Below are 22,624 nucleotides of genomic sequence, written 5' to 3' on the forward strand. Positions count from 1 at the left end.
TAAAGCCTTTCTGGGAGGTGGTGACACCTCCCTGTGACAGGAAACCTATTGTCCAGGCCTCCACTGCCGGAGTTTCGTCCAGCAACAGGAGGGCAGACTCGTGTCTGTGGCTGGCAGCATCCATTTTGTGATGCCAGGGCTCTGTTAGCTGGTACCGGGTATACCGGTGCTGTCATGTCTCTCCCTCTAGAAGGGTGGGATCATACTCCCACACCAGTTACTTGTATGGGGGTATGATTCCAAAGTGTTTGACACCAAATACAACATGTTTCCGTGCCGCCATTCCAAAGTTAGCATTTACTGTTTGGTTATAATGCACTTAAGAGTGTATGGTTTGGCAGCATCACAAACAACCCCAGAATAAAGGTTCTGAAGGCTGCTGAGGGGCTTTGCTCATGCATGGGCACCCTCTCACATAAAACCCAGCACCCTGCCTTCAGGATTGGTAAGGCCTGCCATAGGGGTGACTGATAGGTTTATATGTGCAGTAATATGGAGAGATATAGTGAACCTATATCTCAGTAAGGGGTGCATGCACCACCTTACCCAGGCTGAAGTAGCAGACCTGTGGTGTCATTTTGGAAGGCTTCCCAGGGGTGACACAATACATGCTGCAGCCCCTGGTAGGCCTCTGGGGTACCTATGCCCTTGGTACATAGTATACCATATACTAGGGACTTATAAGGGTACCCCAGAATCCAATCTGGAGTGTACCTATAGTACTTGTAATCAATTTAAGGGAGAAAGCAGATAGGCTGGGGTCCTGAATAGCAGGTTCCCAGCCAGACTAAGTCGAAAACCAGCAAAACACCAGGAAAAAACTGGGGGCAACCATGTAGTCAGATTCCACCTTCCTACACAGATCACAAAGTGCACATAATGTAAATAGGTCAGTGAGCTACTGCTTTTGTCAGAGAGATCCTTTTGTTACTTGCAGTTTATAAGTTAAAATCCTAACATAGAACAGTGAGCTATTAACTTTCATCAAAGAGCTGCATACAAACAGCAAGGTATAGATTAGAGCGTTATGTTTTTTACCCCCAGTCTTTGATTATCCTAATGTTGCAAAAAGTGTTCTTTTGGACAGAAATCAATTCTGATTATTAAACAGAACCCCCAACCATGGTATTATGTTTTAAAATTCTGAGTTTGTTTCTCCAGACCAATCACTATTAAACTATACCGCCTAGTAGTATGGTTGTCATGTGACTCCTACACCTTCTAGTCCTTAGTCTTATGTCACATTTTCTATACAGTGATTTACACACATATTGATTGCATCTGAGAGAGAGTGTGGTTATGGAGACTTGAGGGGCACTGTTAAAGGGTGGTAGTGAGGAAATCCATGGCAGAGGTGGTCATTGGGGGGTACTAACAAGCATTAATGCAGAGGGCACCACCAGTGCTAAGACAGGCCCTGCCCTTGAGGCCAGTCTGCCTCAACCATAGTTAGCTCCATTGGCCTTGTTTCAGAAGTAGTAGCTGCAATTCACCAGGGATTGGCAATGCAGAAATTGGCACGCACACCAAACTAAGTTCGCAAACTTTACAGTCTCTCTGCTTCATTCACAAGCACTTTTAACATGTGCTGCTTGCTGTGGGGTCACTGGAATTAAATATGCAGCAAAGGAGGACAAAATTATGCCACAGTGTTGACTAACTTATGCATTTTTAAAAAGGCTGCAGCGTAATGCAGTATATTTTCTGATATTTTATTATTTTGACGTGTACACATGCTAACAGTCTTTGGAAAGATTTTGCCTTATTAGCACCAGTGTAACATACAAATGCAACAGTGAGAAAGATGATCAGTCAACCTTTGCAATAAGCCATCCCCTCCGCAGCAAAACAAGTCACATTTTTTGTTAACTTTTGATACATTTGAGCTATAAACAATTTATTAGTTTAAATGATCAGATCATGCAGCAGATCTTGCATTAGGAGGCAAATATGGCAGAGCCAGAGTTATATAGAAAACATTTGCAAACTAGGATATTTTGCCATTCATGTTTGAACTGCTGTTGTGGAAAAAGGGTGAAGGGCTGATGATAAACACCATGGCTCTGCGAAAAATTGCTTGTGCTTCCACATTTTATCGTATTTGGGACATTCTGTGATTAGAAGCATATCCCACTTTGTGAATGTGTTTTAATGTCTAATAACTCATTATAACCTTATATAATCATGTGTATCCATTGGTTGATTAAACTGGGCAGTGAAATGCCAAACAAATACTAAAAATTGGGATATTTGCGCATTCTGGCCACACCTCTGGCTCCGCCCACTGAGCTAATCCTTGGGGGTTATTCCCGCCCTCTGATTCTCCGCCCACGGTTCCCCTACTTTTTTTTCCCCCACTTCGACCACTGCTTCAATCCAGTTGAAAAAAAGCAAATAATACAAATTACAGAACGCATTACGCTATTAAATTACATTTCCAGATACAGGAATAATAAGTGTACTCGGCACAAGGCAGTCTGCTGATATTTTCTTTTACACGCCGAATTCATTCTCATATCCTTTAACCGCCTTGCCTTGGATGTAAAATCTGAGTCTGAGGCCGGTGAAAGTAATTTGCCACGAGAGATACTGTAATTTGCCACGAGAGAGGCGGGGCGAATTGACAGACTCCTACACATGTTTCGGAGGCAGCAATCCATTCTTCTGACGCAAAGACGTAGGATGGGCATAACGTGCGAAGATTCGTCGTTGCTAAGGATATTCATCTAATGGAAACACTAGTCTGTCCCACACTGTGTTGCAAGCGACAGCGTTTATAAACATGTCCGAAGACGTACTTCTGCAATTTTTAACACGTGGAGCCCACGTGCTTCGCGAAAGCTGCCCAGGGGAGGCCCGCCACTTGCTGTAAGTACCTCCGGCCAACAAGATATTCTATTATCGGCCGTATTTTCCGTAATTCTTGCCCGAAATTACACGATTAGAAGATTTCGCCGGATGCAGCTGGCGTTTGTGAATTGAAGTAGAAAGCGGACAATGCGTAATAGTCTTTTTTTTGTTTCAAAGAAATGTTCTTTTGAGTTGGTTGCCATCTTTGAATGGGAACATAACATATTTAGGTTTTAAAGCATCGACAAGGAGAGGGATGAAACCCCCTTTTTGAAAACTTGACCTCGTATTATGTAATTATTTTTGTTTCCCTGGGATTCCAATTAAGATTATCCTATGGTAAAGGTTCTTTTGAAGTGTGTGCTCGTTTAAATATCGTTAACGACTATATTATTTGTTCAGGTAGTAGAATAACTTTGTTGATCCTGGACAAAATTGGATTAGGATTAAAAATCGGCCCGGGCACGCAAAAAAAAAAATTGGCCCACATTTGCATATTGCCTTTCCTCAAAACTCTGCTTCAGTGAAATTTTATTTTGAAAGAGGCAGGTGGGGGGGGGGGGTAAAAAAAATAAAGCACAGATTAGTTTACACTGGTGAAACACATCTGAAAACAAGTGAGGCTACTTCTGCTCAGGCCCCCTGCCTTGCTCAATATGCATATATTAATGTCCCGGCACAGCGAGAGAAAGGGAGTGACACCTCTGCCTGTTGCTAAACGGGAGGTAATGAGCGCCCATCTGCCTCCAGAAAGGCCACTCGGACACCCACTGGGCCGCTGGCGGTATCCGAACAACAGCGACACCACCCAAATCGGCCCCCCAGACTGCTAAAAAAAGCAGCCCACAGCTGGAACTCGGACGCCGGCCCCTCAGGCATTGCCCGAGTGCCCGCGTTACCAATCCGACGCTGATCCTGGACCAAACAAATTTCGTGAAAAGTCACTAGTGTGATTCTTTTTCAGATTTACGTGGTGGGGGGCGTAGAAGAGCCCTGTCTACTTACCAGTAACCTTCAATATCCTTAGTCCTATTTGTCGTTGTTGTTGGTGTGAATCCTGGCAACGATGTTGACATACATCCCAACTCACACGGTTCCACTGTGTGACACACACTATTGGCTCCCATTATATAGTCTCCCGGAGAGGAGCCAATATCACATGGTGGCAGGAAAAACAATCTGAAAACCACTGTAATTAGTGATTTTCCAGCTCGTTTACTGAGGCTTTGAACTGCTGACATCCATTAAGGGGTGTGAAAACACCCCAGGATATCGGCACCAGCCTCCGCAAGCTTTTTTTTGGGGGGGAGGGAGAAGGGGATCTGGGGGCAGGGTGGTGTTCAAAAGTGCCTTGAATGTAGTTCTCGGCACGAGGACCACCCCCTTCTTACACGGTAAGATTGTTCTTCAAGTTGGCAGGTAGTGTGGCGAGGTCTTCTTCGCGGAACTGGCATACCCCGAATCAGGGGTCATATAGTGGGGATAGGTGATAGGCCGGTGGCAGGCCAAGCAAATAACTCCCACGACCACTGTATGCTCTTGTCTCAGAATAAGTCTTGTGTCACTCTACTCTTCCCCTTTATTTAAACCCTCTGCGCAACTGTCTTGGGGGGGGGGGGTGCCTTATACCATCACATATACCAAGTAGAGGCCGGGTGGCCCTCTGTAGTCCTCATATTTTTGATGTGATTTCCACCTCACACAGGGAAACAAACAGGAAGTAAAACTAACATCTAAAGCTTTGGTCACCGTATGGATACTTTAATAGAATAGTTCATCTACAATACTTACTGAGTATATGTAGGAGAGTAGGGTCTGCTATCCTATGGTCACCCCAAATTTTTGCTTTTTGCTTCACTGGTTTTTGACATATTGAGGCTGTGGGCCTGCCAATCAGACCCCCAGCCTGCTGTTCTCTCTACTAAATTAAAACTATGCACCCTAGGTGCATAACCAATTGGAAGTGGATCACCCTGTCAGCCCCTGTACCAGTGTACACTAGGTACCCAGGGCATTGGTGTACCCAAGGCCTGCCAAGGGCTGAAGCATGTATTATGCCACCCCAGGCTTGGCCTAACAATTTGACACAACTGGCTGATCACTCAGCTGGGGTAAGTTGGTGTAATCACCTCTTACTTAGGTGTAGTATACCTATACCTAACCTTAAATGGAACACCTGGTAACCTATAAGTCACTCCTATGGCAGGCCTTAACAATCCTGAAGGCAGAGTGCTTGGTTCCATGTGAGATGGTGCTCTGGCATGAGCTGAGCCTGTCTGCAGTGGTCGGAACAACTTCCTTCTACTGTTTCCAGATATCGTCATACCATATACTCTTAAGTGCATTATGAACCTCGCGGTTAAATGCTATCTTTGGTTTGGCTTTATCAAAACATGTCGAGTAAGGTGTCATACGAATTGGAATACTAACCCCTCGCCAATTCTGGCGACGGGGTTAGCATTCCACCCTTCTAGAGGGACACGACATGTACAGTACCTGAAACCCGGGTAAAATCAGACATAGCCTCAGCTCCACAAAATGGATGCTGCCACCACAGACACATGTCTGCCCTCCTGCTGCTGGGAGTCCTTCCAGCTTGGGAGGTGTGGACAAAGGGTTTCCTGCCAGGGGAGGTGCGTGCACCACCCCAGACAGGATTTTGTGTATTGGTCAGGTAGGGCTTGAAAGAAACCAGACATGCCTGTGGCTCACAAGGAGCCTCGGTGCATATGCCAGTTCAAACCGGTCCTGGGGCACACCAGTCCCGGGCCTGGGGCGAGCTGGACAAAGGATTGGGGGTGTAACCACCCCCCTTCCTGGTCCCACCCATAGGGAGGGACCTAGCAGGTAGTCCGGCCCCTAGAATCCGCTTAAAGGTAGGAGCTGTGTCCTAAGACTTCAGACATCCTGGAATCAACTTAACACTAAGAAGAAGACGGGAACTTCGACGCTCTGCCGCACAGAGGACTGAAGAAAATCTCCCCTGTGGTCAGGGAGTGACCACCTTGCTAACGCAAGCACCATCCAGCGAATCAACGTCTGCTTTGCCGCCGCCTCCCGCCGGAGCCCGAGCCCAGAGACTGACAAGACCTGGACCTCCAGACCTCTCACCGCCCGATCCACAGTCCCTGAAAAGAGGAGACCCGTGGAGGCACCGAGACACGTGGAGCCAGCCATCTTGGAACGACTACGACAAGCTGACAAGTGCAACAACCGAGGCTCCCTCCAAGTTGTGCTTTGGGATCTGAGAAGCCCAACACCCGAGCAGCATCTGCACCAAAGGTGAGCCCTCCAGCATCTCCACGATCTGCGTGGGGCCCTTCTGCATTTTGCCACTCGACGCGCCTAACCGGTTGCTGGCCCGCTGGCTAGTAGCCATCTTGGCGACGAACTTCAAGAAATACACCGCTGGTCTGGTTGCTCCAGACTGGCCCTTGCTCCCCTCCAAAGGAGCAGTCCTTCTGACCTTGCTGGTCAGAACCATCAGCTTATTTCATCTCCTACAACAATTGCTTTTGCCAAGGCTTGTTTGCTTCGATCAAGTCGCCGACACCGCCGACAGCGAGAGCCTGCGTGGGACAGCTCGTGAACCGACTCCTGGACGTCGTCGACCTCCAGGGACCACGTGGCTGCAGAGACAAGCTACACCTTTCTTCCTGTTTGCACCCGACATTGCCTGGCACCCACCTGGTGCCACGCCGGTCACTGGCTAGTGACTGTGAACACTGTCCCCTCTGCTTACAGGTCTTCAACATCTCCGATCCACTCTTGGATCCACTGCATCTCTCCCGGACCGACCGCCTGCAGCATCTTTGTCTTCAGGCTCCACGGAACAGATAGAAGAAACCCGACGCACTTCGAGGCCTATGCACCCGCTTCCTGTGGGTGAGGTAAAGCTGGCACACCTGTGCCCAAGTGTAGTATTACATCTCTAGTGCCTGTGTTCCAAATCTTGAGTTCCTAGTCCATCCGGAAGATCCTCTTTGCAGTAACTTTGTACTTTTTACGCACCCATTGAAACCTATGGGAGCACGCGTGTGACTATTTGCTCTGCACACGCCACTCGTGGACCTCCTGGTCACTAACTGAAGTTAGCTCCTTGTAGGCCCAGCGGTTCTAGAGGCCCTAGGCCTTTTCCCTTTTCTGTTCGTGGTACTTATACCACTATTTTAGTATATGGTTCGAGTGGCCACCAGGGCCTATCCATATAAAGTGCAACTTCTGTGTATTCTACTGTAATCTTGTTTGACGATTTGTGATCCTGTGCTCATAAAGAGACTAGGGGTTACTTTGAGAAATAAATACATATATATTTTGAATATATATCTGTGTGGTGTCCTTTCATTGGTATAAAAGGGGGTTGCATTTGGTAAAACAGCTGGCTTAACACGCTTCACGAGTTTAGCCTCAAAGACTGCTTAGCCTACGCTACCACTAGGGCAGCTAGTCCGAAAAGGTTGACTTACAACCACACCATAAGGGTTGCTTGGCATGGTACAAGGTGATCACTTTAACTAGTGAGCATCATATACCAGGCCAACTTCTCACATTGGTGAGCAGCGGTTGGATTTGAGCTTGCTGTGTTTTACCATTGTAATCTCTTGGTTACCAATTGAAAGATCACATAGGTACCTGTAGGTACATATAAAACAAGATTAGATATACATAAGTTCTACTGAACTTAGTTGTTGTAGAGCAAAGGGAGTAGCACACCCTGACTACAACTACTAGATAGGTTTAGTAGGTAAACACAAGTGTAGGTAGATTGCAACACATCCACCCACACTTAAGAGCAATGGCCGGGGCAGAGGGGTCCACTGTACCCATCTCTGTTGAGAGTGACCCCCAGAGGGCACCATCCAGCTTTGCTACCCTTAATCAGAATGAGCTCAGGCATTTGGCAACTCTTAGAGGCCTTAAACAGCCCAAGAACCCTACCTCTGCTGAGCTCAGAGAACTCTTACAGAATGATGAGAATCAGAGAGAACTCAGGAAAGCTTCCCAGTTAGCCCCCTTAGGGTCAGGAACAGGAGGCCCCCCTTCTGAAGATGCTACAGAGGTACCCAGTGCCAATAGCCATCCCTTAGATGAGAATCATACTACAGGGGAGGAAAGTGGTGAGGATACAGAAAGTAGTGATGATGAAGGGAGAACTAGCCCAGTGCCAAGTATTATACTTGGCCCAGCTAAACTAAGGCTATTGGGGATTGACAGTGGGTTTACCCCATTGGATCTCCCCAGTGGACTTAACACAGGGCTTGGGAGGCAAAGGAATCGCTCAGGTGACTCCAATGCTTCCCATGGCTCTAGAGGCTCTCAAGGTCACTCCAGGAAAAGGATGACCACCCCTCAGAGGAGGGAACATGAGGCCAGAATGCAGGAAGCCCAGCTGAGGATCAGGAAGCAGGAGCTAGAAGTAGCCCTGATGGAAGAAAAACTGAACAAGGCTAGGCAACCTAGAGAGAGTGGGTCTATACCCACTGGTGGCAGCATTGTCCCTAAGGACAAAGATAGGGTCTTTGATAATAGGAACCTGTCTAAGGTTGTGCCCCCCTACAAAAGTGGGGATGACATCCACAAATGGATAACTGCTCTTGAGAGAGCCTGCAAAGTACAGCAGGTTCCTGAAGACCAGTGGGCAGCAATCTTCTGGCTCTCCTTTGAAGGAAGAGGCAGAGACAGACTCCTCACTGTTAGGGAAGAGGATGTCAGAAATTACAGAGTCCTGAAGAGTGTTCTGGTAGATGGGTTAGGCTTAACCACTGAACAGTACAGGTTAATGTTCAGAGACACCCAAAAGACACAGACTCAGGACTGGTCTGAATATGTTGAATGTGCCACTAAGGCTTTGGAGGGTTGGTTGCTGGGAAGTAAGGTATCTGATTTTACAGGATTGTATAATTTGATGATGAGAGAACAGATTTTAAATAACTGTCAAAACCAGCAACTGCATCAACACTTGGTTGACTCTGATCTGACCTCTCCCCAAGAATTGGGAAAGAAGGCAGACAAATGGGTCAGAACCAGGGTTAAGCAAAAGAACCAGAACCAGGGCCAGGGGGGTGATCAGAAGAAAACAGACCAAAAGGGTGGAGATCAGAAATCTAAAGACCAGAAGTCTTCAACAGGGCCCCAAACTACTGCTAAGGAGGGTGGGTCCCAACAACAGTCCAAAAAGAAGAAAGAAGGTCAAAAGAAACCCTGGTGCAATCATTGCAAAAATACAACTCACTGGACTAGTGATTGCAAAAAGGATGGAGCCCCCAACACTGTTGCCTCTAAGGCACCTGCTCCCAGTACTACTGTTAGCAGTGTTGGTCCCCAGACAAAGGGTGTAGTGGGAATCACTATGGGAACTGAAGGAGATTCTGACTTAGACAGAACCCTGACACAGGCAGTCTTGATCTGTGATGGGGACATTGATTTGTCCCTGACTGTGAGCCCCAGTAACCTGGGCAAGTACAGACAGACTCCTTTAATTAATGACAAAGTGGCTCAAGCCTACAGGGACACATGTGCCAGTGTCACTATGGTGACACCAGGCTTTGTGGACCCTGAACAGTACATACCAGGTGAGAACTACCTGGTGACCAATGCCAGCAATGCCACTACTTCACATAGTGTGGCAGTTGTTAACTTCTCATGGGGAGGGGTAACTGGCCTCAAAAGGGTTGTGGTTAGTGCAGACCTCCCAGTAGAATGTTTGTTGGGCAATGACCTAGAGAGTTCTCTATGGTCAGAAGTGGAGTACAGGACTCATGCAGAGATGTTAGGTATATCATCACATGTCCTTGCTGTGACCAGGTCACAGGCCAAAAAGTGCCTCACTGAACCTCAGGTCTTGGATCCTGGAACAATGGACCAAGCACCTACCAAGAAGAAGAACAGGAGGGTCAAGGCTGTGCCTTCCCCCCTGCCTCAGAGTGATGATCAGCCTTCCCAGGAAGCTGATCTAGAGGACCCTGAAGGAACTGTCCCTGAAGAGCTTGAACCTGATCAGGTTGAGTTTCTGGGGACAGGGGGACCTTCAAGGGCTGACTTGAGGCAGGCTCAGTTATCCTGTCCCTCTCTTGAACCCCTCAGACAGCTGGCTGCTGCTGAGGCTGCTGGGAATGCTCAAGGTACCCATAAAGTGTATTGGGATGAAGGGCTCCTTTATTCAGAGGCTAGAGACCCCAAGCCTGGTGCTACCAGGAGGTTGGTTATACCTCTGCAATTTAGGGGCTTCCTTCTTACCTTGGCCCATGACATTCCTTTAGCAGGACACTTAGGCCAGAACAAGACTTGGGACAGACTTGTCCCTCACTTTCACTGGCCTCACATGAATGAAGATACAAAGGAGTTTTGTCGCTCCTGTGTTACCTGCCAAGCCAGTGGCAAATCAGGTGGCACAACAAAGGCCCCCCTAATACCACTACCTGTGGTGGGGGTCCCCTTTGAAAGAGTGGGAATAGACATAGTGGGTCCCATGGATCCTCCCACTGCATCTGGGCACAGATTTATACTGGTGGTAGTGGATCATGCCACCAGGTATCCAGAGGCAATTCCCCTTAGGACCACTACAGCTCCTGTTGTGGCCAGGGCCCTGCTGGGAGTATTCTCCAGAGTGGGGTTTCCTTAGGAGGTAGTATCTGACAGAGGTACCAACTTTATGTCAGGATACTTGACAGCTATGTGGAAGGAATGTGGTGTCAACTACAAGTTCACCACCCCTTATCACCCACAATGCAATGGGCTTGTTGAGAGATTCAACAAGACCCTAAAGGGTATGATCAAAGGATTACCTGAAAAGCTCAGGCGAAGATGGGACATCCTTCTACCCTGCCTTCTGTTTGCTTACAGAGAGGTCCCACAAAAAGGAGTTGGCTACAGCCCCTTTGAATTGTTGTTTGGGCACCCTGTGAGAGGCCCACTGTGTTTGGTGAAGGAAGGATGGGAGTTACCTCTCAAAAAGCCTAAGCTAGACATAGTGGACTATGTACTTGGTCTCCGCTCCAGGATGGCTGAGTATATGGAGAAGGCATCTAAAAACCTTGAGGCAAGCCAGGCCTTACAGAAAGCTTGGCATGACCAAAAGGCTGTCTTGGTTGAGTTTCAGCCAGGACAGAAGGTATGGGTGTTGGAGCCAGTGGCTCCAGCAGCACTCCAAGACAAATGGTCTGGACCCCATACAATCCTGGAAAAGAAGGGAGAGGTCACCTACCTGGTCGACCTTGGAAACTCCCAGGAGTCCCCACAGGGTACTCCATGTTAACAGGCTTAAAGCATATGTTGACAGGGCAGACATGGGCTTGCTAATGGCTACAGATGAGGGACAGGAGGAAGAGAGTGACCCTCTCCCAGACCTGTTGTCTCAGAACCCTGAAGATGGCTCAGTTGAAGGAGTGACCCTTGGAGGCAACCTCACTGCCCATCAGCAGACTGAATGCAGACAGGTTCTACAATCATTTTCACATATGTTTTCCTTGATACCTAGTCAAACTGACTGGTGTACCCATGTGGTGGACACTGGTGACAGTCTGCCTGTAAAGAACAAGCTTTACAGACAACCTGACCACGTCAGGGACTGTATAAAGGCTGAGGTACATAAAATGCTGGAATTAGGTGTCATTGAACCCTCAGAGAGCCCCTGGGCTAGCTCAGTGGTTCTGGTCCCCAAACCTCACACCAAAGATGGCAAGAGAGAGATGAGGTTCTGTGTGGATTACAGAGGACTCAATGCTGTCACCAGGACAGATGCACACCCTATTCCAAGGGCAGATGAGCTCATAGACAAACTAGCTTCTGCAAAGTTTTTGAGCACATTTGACTTAACAGCTGGCTATTGGCAAATCAGATTAGCTGAGGAGTCTAAGGCCAAAACAGCATTCTCAACCCCAGGTGGGCACTACCAGTTTGTGGTGATGCCCTTTGGTCTGAAGAATGCACCTGCCACCTTCCAAAGGCTGGTGAACCAAGTCCTTACTGGGTTGGATGACTTTTGCGCAGCATATCTTGATGACATTGCTGTCTTTAGCTCCACCTGGGAGGATCACCTGATCCACCTGAAGAAGGCTCTTGAGGCTCTGCAAAGGGCAGGCCTCACTATCAAGGCTACTAAGTGCCAGATAGGGCAGAGTAAGGTTGTATATTTGGGCCACCTTGTGGGTGGAGGCCAAGTTCAACCACTGGAGAGTAAGATACAATCCATCAAGGACTGGTCCCCTCCAACCACCCAGACTCAAGTTCGAGCTTTCTTGGGCTTGACTGGGTACTACAGGAAGTTTGTTAAGAACTATGGGTCCATTGTGACTCCTCTTAATGATCTGACATCCAAGAAGATGCCCAAAAAGGTTCAGTGGACAGTAAGCTGTCAAAAGGCATTTGATGACCTGAAGGAGGCCATGTGCTCTGCACCTATCCTGAAAAGTCCTGACTACTCCAAAGAGTTTATTGTCCAAACAGATGCTTCTGAGTTGGGTGTGGGAGCTGTGCTGTCACAACTTAATGTAGATGGTCAAGACCAACCCATTGCTTTTATTAGCAGAAGGTTGACCCCCAGAGAGAAGAATTGGTCAGCTATTGAGAGGGAGGCCTTTGCTGTGGTGTGGGCCCTGAAGAAGCTGAGGCCATACTTGTTTGGCACTCACTTCAAGATTCAGACCGACCATAAGCCCCTCTTGTGGCTAAATCAGATGAAGGGTGAAAACCCCAAACTGCTTAGGTGGTCCATTTCCCTACAGGGGATGGACTTTACAGTGGAGCACCAGCCAGGTACTGACCATGGGAATGCAGATGGTCTCTCCAGGTACTTCCACTTAGGACATGAAGACGAGACTGGTCAAGGCTAGTTTAATGTCCCAGCATTTGGGGGGGGTTGTGTAGGAGAGTAGGGTCTGCTATCCTATGGTCACCCCAAATTTTTGCTTTTTGCTTCACTGGTTTTTGACATATTGAGGCTGTGGGCCTGCCAATCAGACCCCCAGCCTGCTGTTCTCTCTACTAAATTAAAACTATGCACCCTAGGTGCATAACCAATTGGAAGTGGATCACCCTGTCAGCCCCTGTACCAGTGTACACTAGGTACCCAGGGCATTGGTGTACCCAAGGCCTGCCAAGGGCTGAAGCATGTATTATGCCACCCCAGGCTTGGCCTAACAATTTGACACAACTGGCTGATCACTCAGCTGGGGTAAGTTGGTGTAATCACCTCTTACTTAGGTGTAGTATACCTATACCTAACCTTAAATGGAACACCTGGTAACCTATAAGTCACTCCTATGGCAGGCCTTAACAATCCTGAAGGCAGAGTGCTTGGTTCCATGTGAGATGGTGCTCTGGCATGAGCTGAGCCTGTCTGCAGTGGTCGGAACAACTTCCTTCTACTGTTTCCAGATATCGTCATACCATATACTCTTAAGTGCATTATGAACCTCGCGGTTAAATGCTATCTTTGGTTTGGCTTTATCAAAACATGTCGAGTAAGGTGTCATACGAATTGGAATACTAACCCCTCGCCAATTCTGGCGACGGGGTTAGCATTCCACCCTTCTAGAGGGACACGACATGTACAGTACCTGAAACCCGGGTAAAATCAGACATAGCCTCAGCTCCACAAAATGGATGCTGCCACCACAGACACAAGTCTGCCCTCCTGCTGCTGGGAGTCCTTCCAGCTTGGGAGGTGTGGACAAAGGGTTTCCTGCCAGGGGAGGTGCGTGCACCACCCCAGACAGGATTTTGTGTATTGGTCAGGTAGGGCTTGAAAGAAACCAGACATGCCTGTGGCTCACAAGGAGCCTCGGTGCATATGCCAGTTCAAACCGGTCCTGGGGCACACCAGTCCCGGGCCTGGGGCGAGCTGGACAAAGGATTGGGGGTGTAACCACCCCCCTTCCTGGTCCCACCCATAGGGAGGGACCTAGCAGGTAGTCCGGCCCCTAGAATCCGCTTAAAGGTAGGAGCTGTGTCCTAAGACTTCAGACATCCTGGAATCAACTTAACACTAAGAAGAAGACGGGAACTTCGACGCTCTGCCGCACAGAGGACTGAAGAAAATCTCCCCTGTGGTCAGGGAGTGACCACCTTGCTAACGCAAGCACCATCCAGCGAATCAACGTCTGCTTTGCCGCCGCCTCCCGCCGGAGCCCGAGCCCAGAGACTGACAAGACCTGGACCTCCAGACCTCTCACCGCCCGATCCACAGTCCCTGAAAAGAGGAGACCCGTGGAGGCACCGAGACACGTGGAGCCAGCCATCTTGGAACGACTACGACAAGCTGACAAGTGCAACAACCGAGGCTCCCTCCAAGTTGTGCTTTGGGATCTGAGAAGCCCAACACCCGAGCAGCATCTGCACCAAAGGTGAGCCCTCCAGCATCTCCACGATCTGCGTGGGGCCCTTCTGCATTTTGCCACTCGACGCGCCTAACCGGTTGCTGGCCCGCTGGCTAGTAGCCATCTTGGCGACGAACTTCAAGAAATACACCGCTGGTCTGGTTGCTCCAGACTGGCCCTTGCTCCCCTCCAAAGGAGCAGTCCTTCTGACCTTGCTGGTCAGAACCATCAGCTTATTTCATCTCCTACAACAATTGCTTTTGCCAAGGCTTGTTTGCTTCGATCAAGTCGCCGACACCGCCGACAGCGAGAGCCTGCGTGGGACAGCTCGTGAACCGACTCCTGGACGTCGTCGACCTCCAGGGACCACGTGGCTGCAGAGACAAGCTACACCTTTCTTCCTGTTTGCACCCGACATTGCCTGGCACCCACCTGGTGCCACGCCGGTCACTGGCTAGTGACTGTGAACACTGTCCCCTCTGCTTACAGGTCTTCAACATCTCCGATCCACTCTTGGATCCACTGCATCTCTCCCGGACCGACCGCCTGCAGCATCTTTGTCTTCAGGCTCCACGGAACAGATAGAAGAAACCCGACGCACTTCGAGGCCTATGCACCCGCTTCCTGTGGGTGAGGTAAAGCTGGCACACCTGTGCCCAAGTGTAGTATTACATCTCTAGTGCCTGTGTTCCAAATCTTGAGTTCCTAGTCCATCCGGAAGATCCTCTTTGCAGTAACTTTGTACTTTTTACGCACCCATTGAAACCTATGGGAGCACGCGTGTGACTATTTGCTCTGCACACGCCACCCGTGGACCTCCTGGTCACTAACTGAAGTTAGCTCCTTGTAGGCCCAGCGGTTCTAGAGGCTCTAGGCCTTTTCCCTTTTCTGTTCGTGGTACTTATACCACTATTTTAGTATATGGTTCGAGTGGGCACCAGGGCCTATCCATATAAAGTGCAACTTCTGTGTATTCTACTGTAATCTTGTTTGACGATTTGTGATCCTGTGCTCATAAAGAGACTAGGGGTTACTTTGAGAAATAAATACATATATATTTTGAATATATATCTGTGTGGTGTCCTTTCATTGGTATAAAAGGGGGTTGCATTTGGTAAAACAGCTGGCTTAACACGCTTCACGAGTTTAGCCTCAAAGACTGCTTAGCCTACGCTACCACTAGGGCAGCTAGTCCGAAAAGGTTGACTTACAACCACACCATAAGGGTTGCTTGGCATGGTACAAGGTGATCACTTTAACTAGTGAGCATCATATACCAGGCCAACTTCTCACAGTATATGAAACTTAATAAAAGCTAGCAGGTATTTTTGGTTGTATGACAGAACCACGAATGCCAATATCAAGCTTGCCTTTACAATGCACTTATGACGATGCATGCATCTTTACCATGCATGCCTTTACCAAGCAAGTTTTGACCACAACTATGCCTTTACCACGCATGCATTTACAACTAAAATGTAAGTGTTTTACAGGTAAATATAAACCATTTGTGTGTGTGTGTGTGTGTGTGTGTATGGCTTTCAGGGACTTTATGGTTAGAAATTAGCATTTAAAAAACCTTCGATATTCATTGGAAAAACAAAGGTTAGAGGGATGTTCTAGTTAGTCTGACATTTCACTCGTTCAAAACCAGAGAAATTCAGCCGTTATACTTAGCTGAGGTAACTATAACTCGCTCCCCCGCAATGCACTGCTTATGATTTCATATATTACATCACTCATGATATGGTCAGTGACATCACTGATGACATCTCAAATGACATCATCCACAGCATCTCTGACGCACCCACTCACACCATTGTAGAATGTTTTGTAAACCCGCTGCCGCTCCCACACAACCATTCACAAACCCGTTCACAGAGCCATACCAGTATACGAGTCGGCGGAAACACAGAGTCGACAGAAAGCGGATAGTCGTTTGTAGAAAGTCTTTACACTTAGGCTGCACACAGCGCCCTTTCTTAGTTGCACCTGATGACGAGACGCAGATCAGCGTCCGTTTCAGATTTTTTTTTTTTTATAACAGATGCAAGAATTGGATCTTAGTGGACCAGATTATTTTTAGACAACGAACAGAAGATTGGGTGGTAGTGGACCAATAGATATACCCAGTGCAGTTTGCAGATTAGATTTGAGTTCCACTATCTACCGGCCGCGGCGGAATTGCAGCCGGTTTAGAGGTTCAAAGATGTCTGTAATACTTAGACAGTCCTGAGGAAGTCGTGGGTTATTGCCCTGGACGACGAAACATGTGTTGGCTGGACATCCAACAGAAGATAATAAAAGATCAAGATGTACTATTCTGGAATTGTGTTGTGATATAATTCATAATGAATGTTCAAACTCACTAGTGTGTGCTCAGGCAGTGAGTAATTACCCAAAAAATTATAGGTTGGAAGGCCTTCTTGACATCTATGCCAAATACTATGCTAGTCTGTTGTTGTAAGATCTCACACTGTGGGCGGAACAAGAACAGTTACTCCCCTTTAACCAGACTGGATTTGTGGCCTAATCAGGCACCCTATCCAATTTACTTGCACTATCAGTTCTGATGGACAAAGCAGCAGCTTCAAAATCTCTAATACACTGCTGCTTTGTCGATTTTAAGGAAGCGTTTGATCGGGGGCCAAGAGGGTCACTGTGATCCAAGCTACAGAAATGGGGGATGCCTCGTTCCCTATTGAAGGCCATCATCCAGCTTCACACCAGCACATTAATCAGCATAAAAGTAGGTGAAGGAGCACATATTTCGAGGAAATACTAACATCACTTGGAGTGAAATAGGTGTGCGGGTTGACCCCCCCTGCTCTTTAACCCCTTTATTGCAGACCTATCACAGTCCCTCAACAACCTCAATAGCCACCCCCATAAATTGGTGGCACCCGGGTTAATAACCTCCTGTACGCAGATGATCTAGCATTGTTCAGTTACACAAGGTTAGGCCTACAGCGGCGTCTCGATGAACAATGTATCTACACAACTCCGAATAATCTGGAGGTAAGCCTGACAATAACTAATGTAGTAACCTATGAGAGGAGAAAATACAAAGGAGGAGGATGGTCCTACAATGGCAAAACATTCTAACTGAACACTCCTACAAATATTTAGGGGTCCATATCGACACAAGATGTTCCTTTACAAAACAACAGCAAGAGGTTGGAGCTAACACCCTGATGTTACAGGTACCATTTACAAAACTAGCCAAACAGCTATTGGGCCCAAGTTTGTCTCCATTGATAACAGTCATGAGGGCAAAAATTCCCCCCTCCTTAACCTATGGTCAAGAAATCATGCTAGGAAAAGACTCCAGCTTGTCAAATAAACTCATTGTAAGAATTTACAAGCAAGTACTCAGATTACAGAAATCTTCATGCCCTGCCCAGGTCAGACTTGAATTTGGCTTCTTAGATCAGCGGGCAGTAGGGGCTGGTGCTTACCGTAAACTGTATAACAAGTTACGAAAGGCCAGAGCATGTAGCCTGAAGGCAATACTGTGGATGGAAGTAAGTCATAGGCAAACAGGTCAAACACAACGCCGGTACCTAGAAGACGGCCTGCAGCTCCTAGAAGCAAAATAATTTTGGGGCACCAATCCAACTCAGCAATATTTTAAAATGTATATAAAGAGGAGCATACATCTTTGGTAATTTCTTTTGAACAGAGTACAACTGGCAGAACGTCAACATGCCGTCAGTCATAGCCAGGTACCAGCCAGCTACCATGGCATCCTACTTGCCCTGTAAATAAGATTTATGGCCCTCAGGTTGGTGGAGTGGCCCTCCCTTAATCATTTAGCTAGTTGTCATCGCCCTAGTGACAGTACAACCTGCAGGGCAGGGCCGGACTGGGAACTGAAAGCAGCCCTGGCAACTTTTGCCAAAGCAGCCCCCGTCGGCGCGTAGCGAGCGAGCGTCACGAGCGATCCCAACCGCTACTAGGGGGGGTTTTGAAAAAAGACAGACCAAAATGGTGAATTTTACAGCCCATTTTTCATTACATATTCAATTGTATTAACTTTTAAAGCACAGTAAATAGTGGATGATGACCTTAAAGAGCACCAGGTTACCCACCCAGCCATATCTACCCATAGACATTCTTTCAGAGAGCACCAAAAATAGACACAAGTAGTGAATCAGAGAGAACAAAGTAAAAGTGAGACCAGCCCCCACATGGTGTGTAGCGAGCAAGCGCAGTGAGCAGCCACTACTAGGGGGAGTTGTCCCCCCAAGAAAATTTTGGAGACAGAAAGGCCAAAACAAAGCATTTTTCAACACATTTTTCATTACATATTAGATTGTATTAACTTTTAAAGCATTGTAAGGGTCGCAGTGGTGGGCTTAAGGGCATTTACTGTGGTATGGTAAATCTGGTCCCATTCTTGGACAGGCCGCAAGTGTTAAAACAAATGTGAGGGTGCGGGGTCATTTTTGAAGCTCCCACACCACAATAAAATATGAACGGCGTAGAGAATGTTGATACGTGCAAGGAAGGGAGTCTAAGCCTTCCCTTTTGAGGGTTTCCTGTCCAGTCGTCAACAAAACATTTTTTTATCTTGGCCACATAATTACTCAAATGTTACCAAGAAAACATGCCAAACAGAATACCATTATCGCTATGTTCTAAACTCAATGTACTCCTCCGGTTTCACACCAGCGTCTTAATATAAGGAGACACTGGGTTCAACGCGTCCTGTGTGTGCTGCTTATAGCACTGCAAAATACAGTAATAAGTGAAAGAGGCCCATTTGAAGACTGCTCAACAAAATACCCTCAAACTGGAATAAGCCACCTTGTCCCACTCTGCCAGGCCTGCACTCTGCCCAGTACCAGATCTCTGTGCAAACAAACAACTGCGTTAATTGAGTACAAACAGAGCAGCATCACCGGGTCCCACTTCCAGGGCTCTATCAGTGTTAAAAGGCCTCATATGGCACTGGGTCCTTCTTGCTAGAATGTGAGCCACCACCAGAAGGACAACTTTGATATAAAGGAATCACGCCAACACACCAACACCAGTCATTGAGTACCAGCTACTAAATAAGTTGTGAAAGATTCAGTGTAGAACATTAAGAGATTTCTCGAAACTTCATCCTTTTATTAGGTCTACTTGCTTGTATCCAAACAATACACTGCTGGCCGCTGCAGGACTGGAGACTCTGCTGAATTCTAAAGTGCACATTTGCTAAAAACACACTTCTGTCTGTGCTGCCAACATATTTATTGGTACAGTGAGTCCTGCCATCAACAACAGCTATGATCTGCAGTCCTCGGGACAAAATTCAGGCCAAGGCGCAACACAAGTCCTAAAAGAAATAGTGGAGGACTAATAGGAAGTGCGCAATGACGTCAAGTGGAGTGACATCACGGAAAGCAATATAATTTCAAGAAAATAGATGTATCTTACATTTAAGGTTAAGAAACAGGGTGGTCAAGTATGATCTTTTAATGTAAATGTACACACACACAGAGTACTTGCTAGTTACATGTAAAAACTGCAGTTTCGTAGAGTAAACAAAATAAAAAAGTGCACAGTGTGTTTTTAAGAGATGTTTGGTGTTCTTGCATTTCTTTTCCTGCAGTTGTGTTTAACCAACATGAAAGCCCAGATACGTCTCCTTTTTACATTATAAAGAAACACATTTGTAAATAGTGGGCAGTTAGCAGCTTAAAACAACTTTCTAGGCCAGGCTCATGACTCTGCCGGCAAAGTCACAGCTCTGCTGGTGCCGCGCCAGGACTGGGACTGCAGGGCCTGCTGTGGCGAGGCGTAGATCTCCTGGCTAATGTCCGCGTGAACCTGTAAATCATGTCCTACGTGCACCTGAGGGCACATCTGTACTAGCTAAAACCTATGAAATCTGCTTAGCTAGAGGCCTGTCAGTAAGACCTGACTTCGCTGACAGCCAGGTAGCAGAGCAAGTCATTGAACATGTTAGCCTGAGTGAGATGTGCCCAGATGGGTCCCAAACTCCCTCCCACTCAAACGAGTCAATTACAACTAATCTGATAACTTAAAAAGTGGGTTTAAAATGGGCCGTACTTTTAAGAAAGCAGCGTGACTTGTTTTTCAACACCTTAGAGTTTCTTTTTCACACATAATAATGGCATATATAAAATGTTGTTACAAATTATTTGCAATAGTGTCAGAAAGAGTGTGTAAATTATTTGCATTCGCACTCAGTGAAACCGCATGTCTACTCATGGGGATGATCTCGGGCCATCGTCTGAATAGGCTTCAGTCCTCCCAGACCTGCTTTCCTGCACCTGTCATCAAGCGATCATAGAGTACTTGCCATCATTCCATGCACAAGGGTGACCGGGCCAGTGACAGTCACATCCTTTGCATCATTCTAAGTGGTGCAATAGCATCATGGTTCAGAAACAATCAACTCCACTCTGACGCAGGCAGGGAATGGCCGACCAGGGACATCTGCATTTGGAGCTACCTCAGAATAAAAAAACGCCTTTGCTCAAGTTGGCTGATGCCAGTTCGGTCACCAGCCCAGGAGTCACTCTCCCCAGTGTGTGTGTGTCTGTCTCAGGCTCAGCTAGGGGAGTCAGGGCCGGCCAGGCCCGCAGCGAGGCCGGAGCCGAGATGGAGCGCAACTCAACTCAACTCAAGCCAGGCAGGCAGGCAGGCAGCACCACCACCCACCACCTTGCTCCGGCAGCCGGCTCGGCCTCCGCCGGGTCGACTCGTCCTCCCTTTCCCCTGCTCACCAACAGCAGGCCTGCCCTGCTCACAGTGTCACAATTTTAAATGCACACTCAGGGGCCCCAGGGGCCACTGGGCCAGGCGCTAGTGCGCTGCTGAAACAAAGGTATAGGCCAAGGCCCTGGGCCAGGGGGTGGGGTGGGGGGATCGGAGGGCCTCTACCTTTGTTTAATCCCGTCCCGGCCCACAAACGACTGGACGCCGGGCACTGTTATTACACGGAGAGACAACAAAGGCACTAGTGAGTGACTCACCGGCGGGCGGCACTGCATTCGGCAGCAGGGAGTGGAACAGGCAGGGGCTAGAAATAATTAAATTATGGGCAGCTCTCTCACGAAGGTATCGACGTCGTCTTGGTCTCTGCTGGCTTACTTCAGGAATGCTCCTCGAGACCTCGACCTGGCCTCACCAGCGGTCACGCGCACTTTTTAATGCGCATGATCAACACCGGCCGCCCCACCCTAAGGTGGGTGAACTGAGGAGACTGCGCGTACCGCGCAGACGCGGCAGCCACAGAGATATCAGCGCGCTGCGCCCGACCTACCCTCAACAGTGCTCCAATGCAAATGCATGCCGTTATTTATGCAGATTGAATGACTCAGTCAGAGAGAGAATTGTGCCTGCTTTTTTTTCCGGATGGAGCGCGGAGCGAGGAGAGACTCATGCAGAGTGTGAGTGAGTCATGACTCTTGTGAACTTCTGATTTTCTCATTTATTTTTCTGACTAACGCCGTCGGCCGGACCAAAATCCGGCCCCAGCACCAAAACCGGCCCCCTGCCAAAAAACCGGCCCCCATCCCATCCAGCCTACCGGGGGATTGCCCGGTGCCCAGCATGGCCAGTCCGGCCCTGCTGCAGGGGCTGTGGAACCAGTAAGGAATCACTTGAACATGTAGTATGCCTTTATCCAGCACTACTTAAAGAGCGCAGGGTCAACCTACGAGGCGAATGGAACAAACTCTGTGTCCGCACCTGTCAACAGGCCATCATCGCGTCCTTAAATTCAGACAATATGGTTCTCAGTATTTGGTTCACTCTGTTTGTTATGACTGCAGCCTTTAGCTGGCTGGAGGGCCAAAACGCTGACTTCTGCAGTCCGGTTTTGGAACTTTCTAATCAGCACCTCGAGAAGCTGACTACCTGTATAAACAAGCAGTTTCACAGAACATCACACTTTGTCACTTAATGCAGCTACATTGGACGACATCTTTTAGCTTGCATTCTTAAGTGTTGGCCAATCCTGGAAACTAGTAGTTTTACATTACACAGCACTTTGTCATTTTACGTTGCACCTGAAGAGTTGACTAATTGTAGAAAATAGTAGCTTTACAGTACTCTGCACTTTGCTATTCCATTCTTCTATAACCAAAGACTCCTATTTATCATAGCTAAATACACCTTTTATCTTGCGTATTTTCGTGCTGATTACACCTGGAAAATAGTAGTGTTATATTAGCTAGCACCTTATTGCTATTTTCTGTTTCTTTTGAAGAGTTGACTAACTGTAGAGATCAGTGGCCCACAATACATGGCACTTTCCTTTTTTCTACACTGCTATAATTAAAGACCTACAGCCATTTGTACCGAAGAGAGGGGACATAAATGGTTGTATCTTTGCAACCCAGGCCGAGGCCACCTCTTTGCCTGAAAGTGATCACCTGTAAAAATTAGCTGTTGTATAGCACTTGAACATTGTTTGAAATTACATGTTTCTACAATTAAAG

General features: G+C 47.7%; 1 protein-coding gene across 2 annotated transcripts in view; it reads left to right on the forward strand.

The window, feature by feature from the left end:
• The first annotated feature begins 2,657 nt into the window (after positions 1–2,657).
• Positions 2,658–22,624, forward strand: part of RMP24 (ribonuclease MRP subunit p24) — a 195,053-nt gene continuing 175,086 nt past the window's right edge. Inside the window, exon 1 of one of the 2 annotated variants that reach the window (XM_085605950.1) lies at positions 2,658–2,868. In XM_085605950.1, the coding sequence (XP_085462076.1) occupies positions 2,783–2,868 (86 nt within the window). In that variant the 5' untranslated portion in view covers positions 2,658–2,782. The remainder of the gene's footprint in view (positions 2,869–22,624) is intronic. The other variant, XM_085605951.1, reaches the window with a different exon arrangement.

The sequence above is a fragment of the Triturus cristatus genome, chromosome 5_1 (genome assembly GCF_964204655.1).
Source record: "Triturus cristatus chromosome 5_1, aTriCri1.1, whole genome shotgun sequence".
NCBI lineage: Eukaryota > Metazoa > Chordata > Amphibia > Caudata > Salamandridae > Triturus > Triturus cristatus.